General features: G+C 63.7%; 1 protein-coding gene across 3 annotated transcripts in view; it reads right to left on the reverse strand.

Annotated features, from left to right (window-relative positions):
- The window catches only part of RASA3 (RAS p21 protein activator 3), an 84,598-nt gene that overhangs the window by 6,469 nt on the left and 61,900 nt on the right, over positions 1 to 16,229 (reverse strand). For all 3 annotated transcript variants that reach the window (XM_052649928.1, XM_052649927.1, XM_052649926.1), the window contains exons 7-22: positions 15,907 to 15,979; positions 14,819 to 14,895; positions 13,449 to 13,553; positions 12,437 to 12,593; positions 11,202 to 11,350; positions 10,543 to 10,657; positions 10,056 to 10,130; positions 9,547 to 9,670; positions 9,129 to 9,235; positions 8,193 to 8,270; positions 6,158 to 6,235; positions 5,730 to 5,803; positions 4,911 to 5,017; positions 4,488 to 4,570; positions 887 to 1,095; positions 655 to 758 (exon numbers count right to left, since the gene is read on the reverse strand). In XM_052649928.1, the coding sequence (XP_052505888.1) occupies positions 655 to 758; positions 887 to 1,095; positions 4,488 to 4,570; positions 4,911 to 5,017; positions 5,730 to 5,803; positions 6,158 to 6,235; positions 8,193 to 8,270; positions 9,129 to 9,235; positions 9,547 to 9,670; positions 10,056 to 10,130; positions 10,543 to 10,657; positions 11,202 to 11,350; positions 12,437 to 12,593; positions 13,449 to 13,553; positions 14,819 to 14,895; positions 15,907 to 15,979 (1,715 nt within the window). The remainder of the gene's footprint in view (positions 1 to 654; positions 759 to 886; positions 1,096 to 4,487; positions 4,571 to 4,910; positions 5,018 to 5,729; positions 5,804 to 6,157; positions 6,236 to 8,192; positions 8,271 to 9,128; positions 9,236 to 9,546; positions 9,671 to 10,055; positions 10,131 to 10,542; positions 10,658 to 11,201; positions 11,351 to 12,436; positions 12,594 to 13,448; positions 13,554 to 14,818; positions 14,896 to 15,906; positions 15,980 to 16,229) is intronic.

Genomic DNA, 16,229 nt, shown 5'->3' on the forward strand with positions numbered 1-16,229 from the left:
ACAGGTACACACTCGTGCACACACGCTCACACAGGTCCACACTCATGCACACACACTCACACGGGTCCACACACATGTACACATTCACTCACAAGTGTCCACACTCATGTACACACACACACAGGTACACACTCGTGCACACACGCTCACACAGGTCCACACTCATGCACACACACTCACACGGGTCCACACACATGTACACACTCACAAGTGTCCACACATGCACACAACATACAAGGTCCACACACATGCACACACATATATACAGGTACACACTTGTACACACAAGCTCACACATGGGTCCACACTCACACACACACACAAGGGTCCACAAACATGTATACACGCTCACACACAGGTCCACACTCATGCACATATACACTCACACAGGTCCACACTCACACACGCTCATGCCCGGGTCCACACTCATGCACACACACTCACACGGGTCCACACACACGCTCACGCCTCCCTGGAAAACACAGAAGAATGAAGCCCTCTGGGGGTGTGGGAGTTACTAAGACAGGCTCTTCTCAAGAATTTGGCAGTTCAGAGGCTGCAGGCAGAAACTGTTACTAAAGTAACTCCCCCAGAACACCACCCAGCTTGCAGAAGCCTCCTCCGCTCCACCGGCTCCCCCCAGCCCTGCCTCACCTTGCATCTTCTCGAGTTTGCTCATGTATGAGCTGAAGAGAGAGTAGATGCGCTCGGTCTCTCGGTCCCCGTCGATGTCCAGCTGGATGTTTGCTGGGAGGCCACTGCCGAGAGCCAGTGGAGAGGAGGAGGGTCAGCTGTGGTGTTGGTCATTTAGCGGCCCCTAAAGATGGAGGGCCCGGCCCCTCACTGGTCCCTGCCGGGGCTGGGGCACCAGCCGGCCACGACCTACCCGGTGCAGGGGGAGCAGCCAGTGGCCGTGTCCGAGGAGGCCCTGCAGCACAGCCAGTGGCCGTTCAGGTAGGCGGACGGGTGGTAGACGGCCAGGCGCTTCTGGTTGCACTGGCTCACCTTGGTGAGGATGTCGGTCCAGGCCTTGGCCTCCACGCAGTTGTTGGCCTGGATGTACAGCGCCCGCTCGGGCTGGACGACCTGGAACATCTGAGAGCAAGGAGGGCTCAGGGGAGTGCACGGCAGAGCCCCTGCCTGGACCGCGAGGGCCGCGGCCGGCCGGGCCAAGCTGCCCAGGTTGCGTGGGAGCAAGGTGAGGCAGCGAGGCTTGGCTGGCTCAGCCCTGCTCAGCTGGGCCAGGCGCTGCCTTTCCTGGGGCCCAGGTGCACTGCCGGCCTGCCCCCGGGATGGCTGAAGTGGATGTGGCCGTTACACAAGAGTGCCAGCTTCCCTGGGCCTCCTCCTTCCTTGAGTGAGACGGGCTTTGTGCAAGACACGCCCCAGCAGACCTGTCCATCCTCCCATCTGCGTCCCCAGACCCACTTCGGGACAGGCGCACATGCTGTTGTCCATCTGAGAGGTGCCCCTCCCAGCCTGCCACTCTAGGGGCCCCTCCCCGCCCTCCAGGCAGATGTTATGTACTCCCTGAGGCTTCTCAGAGCTTCCGCTGCCTTTGCTGTTTATTATTCACTCAACAAACAATCCTAAGCTCAAGGCATTGTCCAAAGTTCTGGGGACTCAGTGGCCCAAACAGAGTTTCTGCTCTTGTGAGCGTCTAGCCAGCCAGAAAGACAAGCGTGAACTCAGAGCACCTGGGCTGCATGGAGGAGGAGGCCTAGCGAGAGTCAGGAGAGACCCTCTGGGTAAACAGCCCTCCAGCTGTGGTCGGACGGGCCGCCTGGAGTTAGCTGAGCTGAGTGGGGCTGGTGAGTGGCAGGGACAAAGGCCCCTGGGGCAGCAAGGGCTGGGACCTCCCAGCAGACACAGCCATGCTGCCCACAGAAGGGCAGGGAGGTCGGCAGGCTTGACCCCAGGAGGGCTGTCAGGCTGGACTTGTCAGAGGGCACAGGGGGCCAAGAGTTAGAATATCAAAGTCCAAGGTGGCCTTTGCAAGGCGGGGAGGTGTGCCCAGTGAGGAAAGACAGAACAGGATTTGAACAATTCCCAGAGGAGCTGGAGTTCAGGTTCCTGAGTGAAGAGCCAAGGCTCCTCTGGCCGGCCCTACCCACACAAGCACCATCGCACGGGCCGCAGACTGCACAATCTGTTCACAGCTCCATCCCCGACAGAGGCAGCACCCTGGAGGAAGGCACTCTGCTCCAATCATCCTCATGGGCTGGACCCTCCGATAGGGCCTGCACACCACAAGCCTGCGAAAACGGCTCTCAAATGGAGGAGGACGCTGGCCTACAGTTAGCCCATGGGAACCAGCTCTGCGGAGGCAGCAGCGGAGAAGGACGCTGAAGTTAGGGACCTCCTCTAGTACTTCTCAGGACAGCTCTTGTAGTTGTTATCACTGAGGAACCACTCTACGCCTGATGGAATGAGTGGCTCTGGTTGCTCCAGGGCATGGCTCCACACTGCGTCCCTCCCTGGATGCTGGGAGCGGGCTGTCCCCAGCCCCATCCTGGGGGGACCTGTCACTGGCCTGGGAGGGGCTGCGATGCTGTGCAGACACACAGGGCAGGACCAGGGCACTGACCTCCCTCAGGTCCACAGACACCTTCGCACCTGCCACAAGGCCGCCTCCCTGCCCAAGAAATCGCCTCAGAGCGCCCTGGGGGCGGGGCAGGAAGCCAAGGTGAGGGGCCAGCACAGGACGAGGGCGCCTGCCTCTGACCATCTGTCTAGCCAGCAACGGAGCCTCTGCGGCCGCGGGGTCAGCCTCAGACCAGACAGAGGCCAGGCGGACCCACCCTGTGCGGCTGGATGCAGCGGTGCGAGCCAGACCTCCTGCAGGGGCCAGCGCGGGGGACAGACAGGTGCGGGGTGGGCGGACCAGGCTTGGCTGGGGTCTGCGAGCCGGGAGAGGGGCTGGGGGACACTGGGCGCTCGGCCTGGAGGGGCTTACGGCAGTGGCTCGGGGCAGTGGCGTGAAGATGCGGAGGCGGGTCTGGGGCCCCACAGGCGGCCCAGGCCGGCGCCACCCCCATGTGAGGGGGTGAGCTCCTGGCCAGATCCAGGCCCTCTTCCTTGGGATGGTCATGGGGGAGTGGTCTCGAGACACCAGGGTGCTCAGTGACCTCGGAGGACGCAGATGCCTAGAGCCTAGAGGACACCCCAACTGAGCCCACCGAGGCCCCAGCAGCGCCCCGAAGGGCACGGGAGGCAACGTGTCTGAACGCTGAAATGAAACCCCTCCTCACGGGAGTGTCCTTTGTGCAAAGGGCTCCAGATGACCCTCCTCGGTCAGGATTCCCAGGGTCCTGCTCAACCAGACCGTCCCCCGAACCACAAACCACGACAACTCAACAAATAAGGGGAACCGACTACGCGGAGCCCCTTGCTGAGCTCCGCTTGCCGTTTGCTTGGCCTGTGACCACCCTGAGGGTGACCATCGTCTGCAGAGGGCGCAGGTGCTGACCGCCCGGCCAGGTGGTCCCTGCCCACTCCATCCACCTGATGAACGGGCGTCCTGGCCACCACCTTCCTCAGGGAGACCCCAGTGGGGCCATCACTCCATTCACCCAGCCCTTGGGACACAGAGACAAGCCTCAGAAAAGAGAGGCTCAGGCTGGGGCTGCCGAGCAGATGCCTACACTCTCGAGGGGGCTTTGCCCACTGACGGCTGTATGGCGGGGCCCACGCTGTCCGCCACCCTCCCAGTCGCAGTCAGGGTCTCTTAGGAAGATCAGCGAATCGTGTGTAGGATTTCAAGTTTTATCTGTTAGTATTTATACCCCATCTGCCTTCAAAAAGACTGCACATGACTTACACAATATGCATCTAATGAAACTGAAAAAATAGAAAAAGTATTTTAAAGATTAGGAGCAGAATTAGAGAAGAGAGACGGGAGCAGACAGGACAGACAGGGCCTGAGCGCGCAGGTCTTCCGAGGAAAACAGACAACCCAGAAGAGCCCTTGGATCAGGCTCTGGGAAGACAGCTGAGGGAGGTGGGACTCAGGGCCAGGACCCCACAGTGCCTGCATGAGGCTGCAGGGGCCTCTTGGAGAGCGGGTCGTCCTGGCACCCAGTGTGGACCCTGTGCCCCGCTCGGCGCCTCGCAGGGGCACAGGAGGGACTCGGTGACCATGTGGCCGGGGTGGGCGCACGTTTCCTCCTCCCCAGCGTGTGGAGGGGCTCACCAGGCAGAACTCGGCCACTATCCCCCACCCCCATGGTCCCCACGGCGTCGGGGGAGCAGAGGCAAAGCAGGGGTCCCCAGCTGTTTGCCAGCGTCCAGTTGGTCAGCAGAGGCGGACCTCTGGGAGGCCCATCAGGATGGGGGGCCCCACAGCTTCCACCCGAAGCTGACTTTGAGGGAAACCCCTCGGGTCCTGGCCGACCTGACAGGCAGGGTGGGCTCTCTGCTTCACAGGTCCAGGAGCAGACCAGGACCCGGGGCAGGGGGTCGGGGGGTGGGTAGGGGCTGGGACTCACGTTCTTCATCTTGAAGGACTCCTCCTCCAGCGGCTCCACGGCCAGGATGTTCTCGATGGGGATGCTGCAGAGAGGCGGGTCCCCTGCGGCAGAGCACGCCGTGAGCGCCAGGAGGGGCCGGCCTCCCTGCAGGTTTCCCTGCAGGTTCCCACGGGCCTCAAGGCCCCTGGGGATGCCCACCATCCAGACCAGGCCACCCACACGGGACAAGAGCGTCCACCCCGAGACCCTGACCCCCACGCTCAGCCACGGAGGGCCAACCGCTCCGCACGCCACCCAGGCCACCCTCTTGGAGCCCCTGCCTCCCGTGTAAGGGAGTGCTCACCCCAAAAGCAACCTGGACCCCACGGGGCCCAGGATGAGGCCCTGGTCCCTTGGAATAAAATATGTGAAGCCGAGTAAAAAGTGGCCTTTTTTTCCTACCTTTGCTTTTCTGGTAGGTAAATTCATGGTTTGTCAGGCGGAACCATCTTTTCTTAAAATTCTTCATCCCAAATCGTTTTCTCCCTTGCGCCCTCTTAATCATGAACCTGTCGTGAACAGGACAGTCTGGTGGGTAAGTGGCCGAGGGCTGGGGCCAGGGCACCTGCCTGCTCGCCCCCGCAGGCCAAAGTCACAAGATCAGAACAGCTCACCACTTCCACTCCTGTGCCATTTGATGCAGACTACGGGGTTTCAGTATCTTATTTCCAAGGGACAGGACTGGAGAATCAAAGATGAAGGCCTCTCCTTTCACAAAGCTTAGCCCCTGTGCTGCTGCCAACTGCCAGCCTCAGGTTGCGGGCTGCTGACAGCCTTGGCCTACCAGAGCTCCACCAAGGAGCCCCCACCTCCCGCCCGGAACCGTGGACTGAAGGTGCTCCCAGAGCCAGTGCGGCAGTAGGGCCCGGCCCCGCGTGTTCTGGAGGCAGAGACAGCAGAAAGCCAGCTGCTGCGGGCTGCAGCCTGTGCTCTGAGCCCCGGCGGGGGACGCCTCTGCCTGGGGCTGACAGAAGGCAGGGCCCTCAGACTCTGGTGAGGGAGCCACCGGGCAGAAGCCTCTGACTACTCGGGGGCCGCCCAGTCTCCCCCCGCCCCCGCCTGCAGACAGGCATTCCCTGCCTCGCAGCCTCAGCAGAGAACGAGTGCAGGAGAGCAGCCCTGAGGCGTCTCAGAGCCACAGCGCGAGGCCCAGGCAGCTCTGGACGCCCCTGGCCCCGTGGGCAGGCCCCCTGGCCCCGAGCCTCTCTCCCGCCACCTCACCCTTCCTTAAGCAGGATGGGCTGCTGCACGCTCTTGGGGTCTCTCCTCCCGGAGGATGAGATCAAATCCAGGAACTGAGGTGGGACAGAAAGCAGACAGTTAAGGGGAGGCTGTGAGAAGTGCCCGGGCGCCCTGCATCTCCTCCTGCAGCCAGAGAAGAGGCGGGTTTGGGCGCGGGTACAGGCAGGGCCCCTCCGGGAGCCGCGGAGGCCGGCCCCACCCCCGAGCCCGCCCCTGCCGGGAAGGTCTCTGCACCCAGAGCTGCTGCTGTTCCTGAGAGCCGCCAGGCCGCAGGCGACTCGGGGAGGTTCCCCCCACCTCTCCCGGAGCTCGAAGCCGCCCTGGCTCCCTCCCACCTTGCTGAGTTCAGCCTCCCACGAGTCACCCACCTCAGCCTGTCAGTCTGGGTAACTGATGCTGCGACTTACGTTTTTCACCGCGTCAGCGTACTTCTGCTCGTTGAAGAATTCGTAGAACGCAGCCATGTAGGACTCCTTAAAACTGGCCTAAGAAAGAAAAGGTCACTTAAACGAAGCCTGAGGTCGCTTGGCCCAAACCTGAAAGACCTGGAGCTTGGCCGCGACAAGCTCAGCTCGGGGCCACAAGAGGCCGGCCTCTCTCCCCAGCAGCGCGGAGTGCAGGCACCCCCTGCCACAGAGGCCTGCCGCACACCACAGGAGGGGCTCCACTCAAGCTGTGCTTAAAATGCCAACTACGCGGGGTCCTGGTCCTGGGTGAGACCTGTCATGCACGACTCAACACCCTTCGCGGGCATGTGGCTCCCAGATGCATTGCTGGGATGGGGAGGTCCTCAGTTTCAGGAGTCAGGTCAACAGCAGGAGGAACCTGGGGGCCTCTGTCCACACGAGTCACTTTATTATAAGGGGGTCTGTGCGGGCCTCAGCCTGGCAGGGGCCCGCTCATTGCTTCGGCTGACAGATGCTGGGCTGACAGACGGACAGAGTGTGGGGCTTCAGTCTGCTTCTGTGTGTGTCACTTAGGTTCCGAGAAAGCTGACTGGCCTGCAGGGGCTGCTGTCTGCAGGGCCAGAGGCTGGGGGCACGCGGGACTATGAACTCAGAAGGGCAGGGCTGCTGTCTGCAGGGCCAGAGGCTGGCGGCACGCGGGACTATGAACTCAGGAGAAGGGCAGGGCTGCTGTCTGCAGGGCCAGAGGCTGGGGGCACGCGGGACTATGAACTCAGGAGAAGGGCAGGGGCTGCTGTCTGCAGGGCCTGGGGTGGGGGTGGGGTACGTGGGGCTGCGGACACAGGAGAAGGGCAGGGCTGCTGTCTGCAGGGCCGTGAACTCAGTAGAAGGGCAGGGGCGGGGGCCCTGTGAGTCACAGCTCAACACTTTCCCAGCAGAGCCCAACGGACCCGCCTCTGAAGGGCGGCCGTGCCACCGGCCCCTACACCGCTGCCCTCACGTACAGATTTCCCGGCCCCACACGCCAGTCTCGAGGGAGCCCTGTGAAAGGGAGACAGGTGAGCTTGGGCCTGGGGAAAGAGCGGCTGCCTCTAGCTGTGCGTGAACGAGGTTTTGGTCACTGGGCGGCACCCCAACTTCCTTAAAACGCTCAGGCTGAGAACACCCAGCTGTGCAGTGCAGCTGGGCAGTGTCTGCACTAAGGTCATACGTCTGTGGATCCACATAGCAATGGGAGTGCCAGTCACTTACAGGGGACGTCACCACGCACAGGTGACGTCACAGCCCACAGGGGACGTCACCACCTGCAGGACAGTCACCACGCACAGGTGACGTACCACCTGCAGGGACAGTCACCACCTGCAGGACAGTCACCACACACAGGTGACGTCACAGCCCACGGGGACGTCACCCCCTGCAGGACAGTCACTACGCACAGGGGATGTCACCACCCACGGGAGACGTCCCACCGGCAGGGACAGTCACCACGCACAGGTGACATACCACCTGCAGGGACAGTCACCACCTGCAGGACAGTCACCACACACAGGTGACGTCACAGCCCACGGGAGACGTCCCACCGGCAGGGACAGTCACCACGCACAGGTGACGTCACAGCCCACGGGAGACGTCCCACCGGCAGGGACAGTCACTACGCACAGGTGACGTCACAGCCCACGGGAGACGTCCCACCGGCAGGGACAGTCACCACCTGCAGGACGGTCGCTACGGGCAGGTGATGTCACCACTCACGGGGATGTCACCACCCATGGGGACGTCACCACCTGCAGGACAGTCACCACGCACAGGTGAACTCACTGCCCAACGGGACGGTCACTGTGTATAGGTGGCGTGACTTCACTGCCCACAGGGACGTCACCACCTGCAGGGGGTGCCACTGCCACCTGCTGTTACCCCGTTCCTCCCACGGGCGCTCTTATGGCCTTACACGGGGGAGGGCCAGACTGCGACTCTCCTCATCCTATTACTTCATGCCCTTTTCATGCTGAAAAGAGAATTAAAGTCAGTGACTCACAGACTTGGACTTGGACAGACTGCCTAGAGTCTGAATGGTCTTCGAAACAAGGGTCAGCGTCCTCGATGTCTGTGGGTCCTGCCAGAGACAAGAAGGTGACATTCTCTCAGACGAGCTGTGACTGAGCCCAGAACTGCCACCAACCAAAGGAAGGACACCCCTAAAAGCTGTCCCGTCGCGAGTGTCATCTGTGGGGAGCAGCTAAACCCAGAAGTGCTGGGTTCTCAGGTCCCTGTGGGCCCTCCGCCTGTCCGGTCTGGGAACTGCTGAAGAGGTGAGCCCTCGGGCCACGCACACCCAGTGCTTCCAACCAAGGGGATCTCTGGCCACGTCTCCCAGGACCCTGCCCAGGGGCCCCTCGCCCCCGACACCGCTCACAGGCTGGACTCAAAGCCTGGTACAGGCCATCACCCTGGGCTTTCCACCAAGCATGGGGGCCGCCTGGCACTTTGTCCACGAGGGCGTGGGCCTCGCTCACGGTCATGGAGGGAGTTCAGAAGTCCGTGCTGAACCCAAGGTCAGGGACACTCTGTCTTCCCCTGGGGGGCAGAGTGGCGTCAGCCCTCAGCTGAAGCCCTGGTCACACCATCCGAAGGTTTTAATGACGTGACTTAGATCAGAATGTCTCAGCGCCTCCCCGGGATAAGGACTTGAGGGCCCGTGGCTCATCCATAACCCAGTCATCACATGGAGCTGTCTGCACCTTCCCCTACTCCGCTAGCAGCACCTTCCCTAACCCCCCGCTGGTCCGCGGGGTGGAACGGGTCAGGAGGGCTGGGCGGGGCCGGAGGCGGCTGGGCGGGGCCTGAGGGCTGGGCGGGGCAGGCAGGCTGGGCGGGGCCGGAGGGGGCTGGGCGGGGCCAGAGGGAGGACCGGGCAGGAGCGCTGGCCGGGTCTGGCTGACTAGTTCTCCAGTGCTGTTTGAGGCTCACTCACCGTGTGGTGGGGCGTGAGCTGAAAGAGGTTGGGGGACAGGATGGCTGGAGCGAAGAACCGCAGGAAAATGAAGCTGCTCACAGCTGTGTACCGCACGTCCAGGTCATCTGTGGTGGAGACAGACAGACAGACAGACTCGTCTGGCTTCCGGAGCCACAGGGAGAAACCGAGCCCGGGAAAAAAAACGGGAGCCACTGGGACAAAGCTCGGCTGCGAGCTGCGATTCCCCAGGCAGGGCCTGGCTCCCCCAGGGGCGGGCGTAGACAGTGGAGTGTAGACGGGGGAGGGGCAGACAGGGAGCCCTCCACACTGGTGGCTGACCCCTCCCAGCAGCAACGGCTGGAGCCCTGACCCTGATGGGAGCTTCGAGTCCCCTGCGGCCTGGAGGCCTCTCCACAAGGCGCCCACGGGCACTCACCCTGGAAGCGCTTGGCGGCCGCCTCCCGCAGGGAGAAGAAGATGTCACACATGATGGTGGGGCAGCTCACCCCCGACTTGGTGATGACGCTGAACACGCGGTCCACAAACTGCCGCAGGTTCTCCTGCAAAGGCGGAGGGCAGTGCCGGCTGAACCCAGCTGTCCCGGGGCTGCGGAGCCGGTCGCTCACCCAGGGCCCTTGGGCGAGACTTCCCACCACAGGTCAGGACCAGCGTGCTGTGGAGTCCAGACCCCACATCCAACCAGGGAGGGCGTAGGGGCACTTTGTGGCCCTGCCCCTGCCAACCAAAGGCCCATAGATGGCACCACGGGACGTGACCTCGGAAGGCCAGGACCCCTCTGGGCTCTTTAGAGGCACAGACAGTGTGATCCGCCTGAGCCGAGTGTCGTGGCTGGTGCCCGGTGGCCCCCACAGCGCTGCAGTTCAGGTGCCCGGGGTCCCACAGCCCTGCCCGTCCCAAGCGCGTGGCAGGGCGCGTGGGTCTCACCATGTTGCTCTCCAGGCTCTCGCCGTCCTTCAGCCTCACGGGGTCGATCTCACAGGGCTTATGACTCTGGCAAATCTACAGAGAGCGTTGGGGACAAGCCACACGTGAGCTGAGCTGGGGCCCCGGTGGGCGGAGGCCCTCTGAGCTTCCACGGGGTCACTCACGGAACATCTCAGGGCTCGGTTCACAGAGCAAATCGGGATCTAGCCTCAGCCCTCCCAACTGCAGAGGACCCGCTCCCTGTGAAGTGTTCTGCGGAAACGCCCCTCCCAGGAAGGGGACCCGGAGGCACGGCCTCCAGGACCCGGGGCGGGGTGGGGGGCGTCCTCCCTGGGTCCTCCTGCCTGAGCGGAGCAGCAGGCTTTCTGAAGCAGTTCTCTAACTTGAAAGCGAGGGAGACTTGGGGCGCTCGGAGGCCCCTTGGGAGGCTGGGCGGCGGCGGCGGCTCCGGGCCCCGGGGTGCCCGGCCACCCCCGAGGGCCCTCACCTCCTCTATGGCGGGCTTCAGGGTGACGTGCAGATATTGCATGCCTGCCAGCTTCATCGTCTCGTCAATGCACTTGGATGTCAGCGAGTTCCCTCGGAAGATCGTGTTGGGGTCCCTAGGGAGCAGCGTGGGTAGGGAGGCGTCCACGGAGTGGGGGGCCGCCCTGGCCAACGGACGCCTTGCAGCAGCCAGGGGTCCAGGCCTGCCTGCTGCATGACCAACCCCCCACCACTACGGCCACCACGGGGCCCCCAGGGCCCTGCACTTCAAGAGCCGCATCTGGTCTTCAGGGACTCAGGACAGCCCCGGGGCAAAGGGTGGCCTCGCCACATCTGCACAGACTCGTATGGATCTTTCTGAGCTGTTGGTCCCAGCAAAGCCCGCCTCCCAGAACAGTGGCAGGCCCTGAGGAGCAGGGACCCGGCCCCTGATGCCAGTTTCTTGCTGACCCCACAGCCTCGACCTCGGAACCTAGCTGCCCCCGGGCACCCAGCTCCCTGCTTGCCCGCCGCCCACCTCGTTTCCAGGAGGAAAGGCACAGTAGTGAAAGAGCCAGCGTGTTGGTGAAGTCTGCGTGGCTGCCTCCAACTGCCTGGGCCCCCGCCCAGCCCCTCGGCATGCCAGGACCCCAGAGGGTCTCAGGCCCAGCTGGCACTCACTGGGTCCTGCGGACCTCGGCGCTGGCAATGGCACTGATGAAGGGCACCACCCGGCCGTAATGCAGGAAGAGCCGCACCAGCGGGATGGCTGCCTCCTGCTTCTCCCTGCAGACCTCGCCCAGGATGTGGGCCGCCGATGCGGAGACAGGCTGGGGCAGGGTGCGGGAAGTGAGCCCCTGCCCGCCCGCCTGCTCCAGGAGCCACGCCCACCACTGACACACAGCACAAGCCGCTGTGCAGAGGGCCCGCCCCCGACCCTGGGGTCACAGTCAGAGAAACCGCAAGTCCCGGGCCTACTGGGTTCCCATGGCTCTGGTGTGGAGGGTGGGGTTCCCGTGGCTCCCGTGTGGGGGTGTGGGGTTCCCGTGGGTCTCGTGTGGGGGTGTGGGGTTCCCGTGGGTCTCGTGTGGGGGTGTGGGGTTCCCGTGGGTCTCGTGTAGGTTTTGGGGTTCCCGTGGGTCTCGTGTGGGGTTCGGGTTCCCGGGGGTCTCGTGTGGGGTGTGGGGTTCCCGTGGGTCTCGTGTGGGGTGTGGGGTTCCCGTGGGTCTCGTGTGGGGTTCGGGTTCCCGGGGGTCTCGTGTGGGGTGTGGGGTTCCCGTGGGTCTCGTGTGGGGTGTGGGGTTCCCGTGGGTCTCGTGTGGGGTTCGGGTTCCCGGGGGTCTCGTGTGGGGTGTGGGGTTCCCGTGGGTCTCGTGTGGGGGTGTGGGGTTCCCGTGGGTCTCGTGTGGGGTGTGGGGTTCCCGTGGGTCTCGTGTGGGGTTCGGGTTCCCGGGGGTCTCGTGTGGGGTGTGGGGTTCCCGTGGGTCTCGTGTGGGGTGTGGGGTTCCCGTGGGTCTCGTGTGGGGTTCGGGTTCCCGGGGGTCTCGTGTGGGGTGTGGGGTTCCCGTGGGTCTCGTGTGGGGGTGTGGGGTTCCCGTGGGTCTCGTGTGGGGTGTGGGGTTCCCGTGGGTCTCGTGTGGGGGTGTGGGGTTCCCGTGGGTCTCGTGTGGGGTGTGGGGTTCCCGTGTGGGGTGTGGGGTTCCCGTGGGTCTCCTGTGGGCTGTGGGGTTTCCGTGTGGGGGTGTGGGGTTCCTGTGGCTCTCCTGTGGGCTGTGGGGTCCCCACCCCCAGTAAAGAGAGACACAGACCACCCCGAGCACTAGGCAGGCTGGGAGGTCGAGGCTGAGGAGCGGGGGTGGAAGGAGGCTGCCAGGTGCCGGGTGGAGGGGACAGGGCCCTGGGGGGCGTGCAGGCACCTCCACGTCCGCCGACCTCAGCAGCAGGTCCCGCAGGGGGCTGTAGTAGTCGGAGGAGAACACATGGTCCTCCGTGTAGACCACGTTCAAGCGCAGGGAGCCCAGATCCCCTGGCTTCAAGCTCTTGCTGCCGTTGTCCCGAGGCTGGAGGAAGTACCTGGGGCGGGACCCACGGACAGGCAGCATGAGGCCGCCGCTCCCCAGGGACCCTGCTGCAGCGGTCCTCCTGACACGGGCTGGTCAGCGTCTGAGGCGAGGGGACTCGGGGACACTCTGCGGGACACCCCCTGCGCATCCCCACCCTTCAGTGGCCGCCCCCGACCCTGCCCACAGAGTCCCTGCACCGGGAGGGTCCCCCACCTGGCCCCCCACGGAGTTTGCAGGGGGGCAGCCCCCATGGTCGCTCACTCTGGGCTGATCACAGAGCCACAGACTCGGAAGGGGGGTGTGGGAGTGGGAGGGACGGGCAGGGCCGTGGGCAGTGTAGGAGACTCTGCAATAAAACCGTTTTCCCTGGAGACTGAGCCCGGAAAACGGCCGTCACTGAGCAGCCCCGGGTGGAAAGACCCTCAGAAATGGACATTAGTGGGGAGGGAGGGCTCGTGCTGTGGGCTGGGTGGCCCCAGACACAGGGGCACGCAGCGGTGCTCCTGACGGACACCCTCGTCCTCCCGGCCCACCCACGGCCTTGCAGCACCCAGCTGCCCTGAGCACCCCTGCCAGGCAGCCTGAGGTGCGAAGCGGCTGAGGCACTGGCCACCTGCAGGCCTCCCGTCCAGCCCCATCCCAAGGCCAGGCTGTTGGTCAAGCAGGGCCGCCTGGGAACAGAAACAGGGATTCCAGTTTCCTGGGATGGACGCTCCCTGGGGCACAGCACCGTCTGCCCGCATGTTCGCAAGTGAGTGGGCTCTGGGGTGAGGCGTGAGGCAAATGATTTGCGCCTGCCCCCACCCCAGAGGTGGGACAGGGTGGTGAAGCCACTATCGGGGCTGCCGGGCCGTGGGGGCCTCACCAGGCTTCGTGGGGGCTGGACTGCCGCAGCACCTTCAGTGGGACCCTCAGTTCCCCCAGGAACTCGTCCCCGAACTTCAGGTTGCTGGCGTTCCACAGGTCCACCCTGGAAGGCAGAAGGCATGGGGCCTCTTACCGGGTAGCCAGGCAATGGGAACCTCGAAGCCCAGAGCTGGGGCAGGACAGGCCCGCAGGCTACTCTGAGCACAGCTGAAGCCTGAGGTCCAAGCGCTCAGGCCCTTGGAGGGAGAGTGGCTCACCCAGAGCCCCAGCCCACAGCCTGTCGCTACGCGGGGGCTGAGCTTGCAGGATAGACCCCAGCCTGCCCCCAACTGAGTGTCAGAACCCCAGGCTTCAAGGGAAATCCTGACCCACAGGAACGCAAACTGATATGGTGTCAAATCTGGGGAAGCCCTACAGTTCTCAAGAGCATGGTGGTCAGACCCACTGTGGCTGCCCCAGACTCAGGCTTACGATCTGTCCCCAGACACAGGGGCGGAGCTGCAGCCAGGGAGGCAAGAGGGCTGGCGAGGGCCAGAGTGATGCCTGGCCTTGCTAGAGGCACTGCCGCGGGGCCCTGAAGCAGTGGAGCCGTGTGCCGGGCCAGGCCTCACACACAGAGGGGTTTGGAACTTTTGCACTGCACCCGGGAAGACACTGCAAAGTGGCCTCTAGCCACCTCCCAGCATCCTCGTGCTAAAATGATCCAGAAAACTGATGCTCCTGTCTGTGGATGAGACAGTTACATCTTAGGCAGGCTGGTAAGGACTCCGGGGCCCTCGAGGAGGAGAGAGGGACGAACGGGCCTCGAGGAGGAGAGAGGGAAAAACGTTTTCCTACATTGCTTTGTCTTAGTCACATAAGACATTTTTTCTTAAACTCTGAGTTGTTATGACAACAATCTTTAAGACTAACTTTTTACACAACAATACAGAACAATTCATCTTGCTCAAAGGTGTGTTTTTCCTTAAGCTCTGTACTAATGATTATATAACAACAATATCTTGCTCAAGGACGTTTCTTCCTCTTAACGGGAACCTTCTGACTAACCTTGCTATCTTAAGAGTATGCTGTGCGAGGGGGTCTGGCAAAAGTGCTTAAAGCCTCGATCAGACGAGCGAGGGGGGCACTCCCCACCCCCCTTCTGATGTCTGTGTCAGAAGCCTTCTCTCTCCTTTTTCACTGTAATAAAACTTCTGCCAGACAAAAGCTCTGAGTGGTCAAGCCTGGTCCCCGGTCCTGAAGCTAAATCTTTGGAGGTCGCGCTCCAACGCCGTTCACCATAAGCTTCACGGATGGCGCCCAGTTCCCAAGCACAGCACAAGGGTCCGGCACTGCCTGGGGACCTTGACCCCGGACGCCCTCACCCACCGGATCTCCAGCTTGTCCACGCCCTCGTCCTCAAAGTCGAAGTGGGACTTGCGGCTGTAGCTGCAGGGCCGGGTCACCTGCGGGCACGGAGAGCGAGCGTCACGCCTCCGCTGGCCCTGGCCGCTGGCTGACTCCCGCGCAGCCCTGCAGGTGCACCCCGTGGGGGAGGGCTGGCCACCTTTTCCTCCTGGCTACAACGAGCACATCCCAGGCGGCACAGGTTCTTCACCCAGGCTCTCAGGCTGTGCCTCCAGGCCTCCACAGCCGCCCGATGAGGCCACCGCTGCCCAGCCTTTGGAGGGCCCAGGCGGAAGAGGCCAGTGAGCCCCGCACATCCTGACCCATCCCTCCAAGTTCGTTTGCAAAGTCCCCTGACAGCTTTCCACCCTGGCATTCCGTTTCCTGCAGCTCCAGCACCCCGTGCACACGCCTTCCAGCCCCACTCCGGAAGCCCCGCCCACTGCCCCCTGGAGGGCGGCGCGCCTTCTCTGCTCTGGGGGCCCCCATGGCATGGTCGCCACACAGGGGCATGGCTGCTCCGCCCTGCCCGCGCTGGGCAGTGACCCGGGGAGATGGGAGGGAGACCCTCACGCTCGCCTGCGGTGGCCTTTGTGGGGGGACAGTGGGCTCTCGAGCGTGACTGGGGCTGGCACCTCTGAGCAGTGGTTGGCAGTTCTGTGCCAGCCTGGCCCTCACCCACCAGCCGACTGGTGGTTCTGGTTCTAAGGGGCAGTCGGGGGCTCTCGTTTGAATGCACTACTTCCACCCCCGAAACCCCCACTATTGGTGGTAAAACAAGCCTCCCTCTGCTGCTCAGGGGAGACTGGGTGGAGCAAAAAGACCCAAACCCAGCCAGCCAAAGCCCAAAGCCTGTCAGCATCCGACACAAACCCGGCCCCCGCTGGAGGCAGCAAGCAGCCTTTCTGCCCAGGGGAGGGAGGCGCTCCCGGGGGCTCACGCTGCCGGGTGGGAGGCACTCCCGGTGCGGGACAGCACCCCAGAACTCTCCGCAGCAGTGGCCAAGGGCCCTTTCGCCAAGGGCCCTGGGGTGTGGGGGTCGGTCGTGTTTGTGCCACTGAAGCACCGACCTCAAAATAAAACACTTCGTCAAACTGGGGGTTGTTGGTCTTCTTCTTCACCTTCGTCTTCTTCGCTTCTGACCTGCATTCGAGGGGAGGGGTCGGATGGAAAACACGTGATTCCAGCAAGGCTGGGCCACCCGGCCCTCCCGGGCGCGGACCACCCGGCCGGCCCTCCAGGGCGCGGACCACCCAGCCCTCCAGGGCGCGGACCACCCGGCCGGCCCTCCAGGGCGCGGACCACCCAGCCCTCCAGGGCGCGGACCACCCGGCCCTCCCGGGCGCGGACCACCCGGTCCTCCCGGGCGCGGACCACCCGGTCCTCCCGGGCG

This window comes from Budorcas taxicolor, chromosome 12 (genome assembly GCF_023091745.1).
Source record: "Budorcas taxicolor isolate Tak-1 chromosome 12, Takin1.1, whole genome shotgun sequence".
In the NCBI taxonomy this organism is placed as follows: domain Eukaryota; kingdom Metazoa; phylum Chordata; class Mammalia; order Artiodactyla; family Bovidae; genus Budorcas; species Budorcas taxicolor.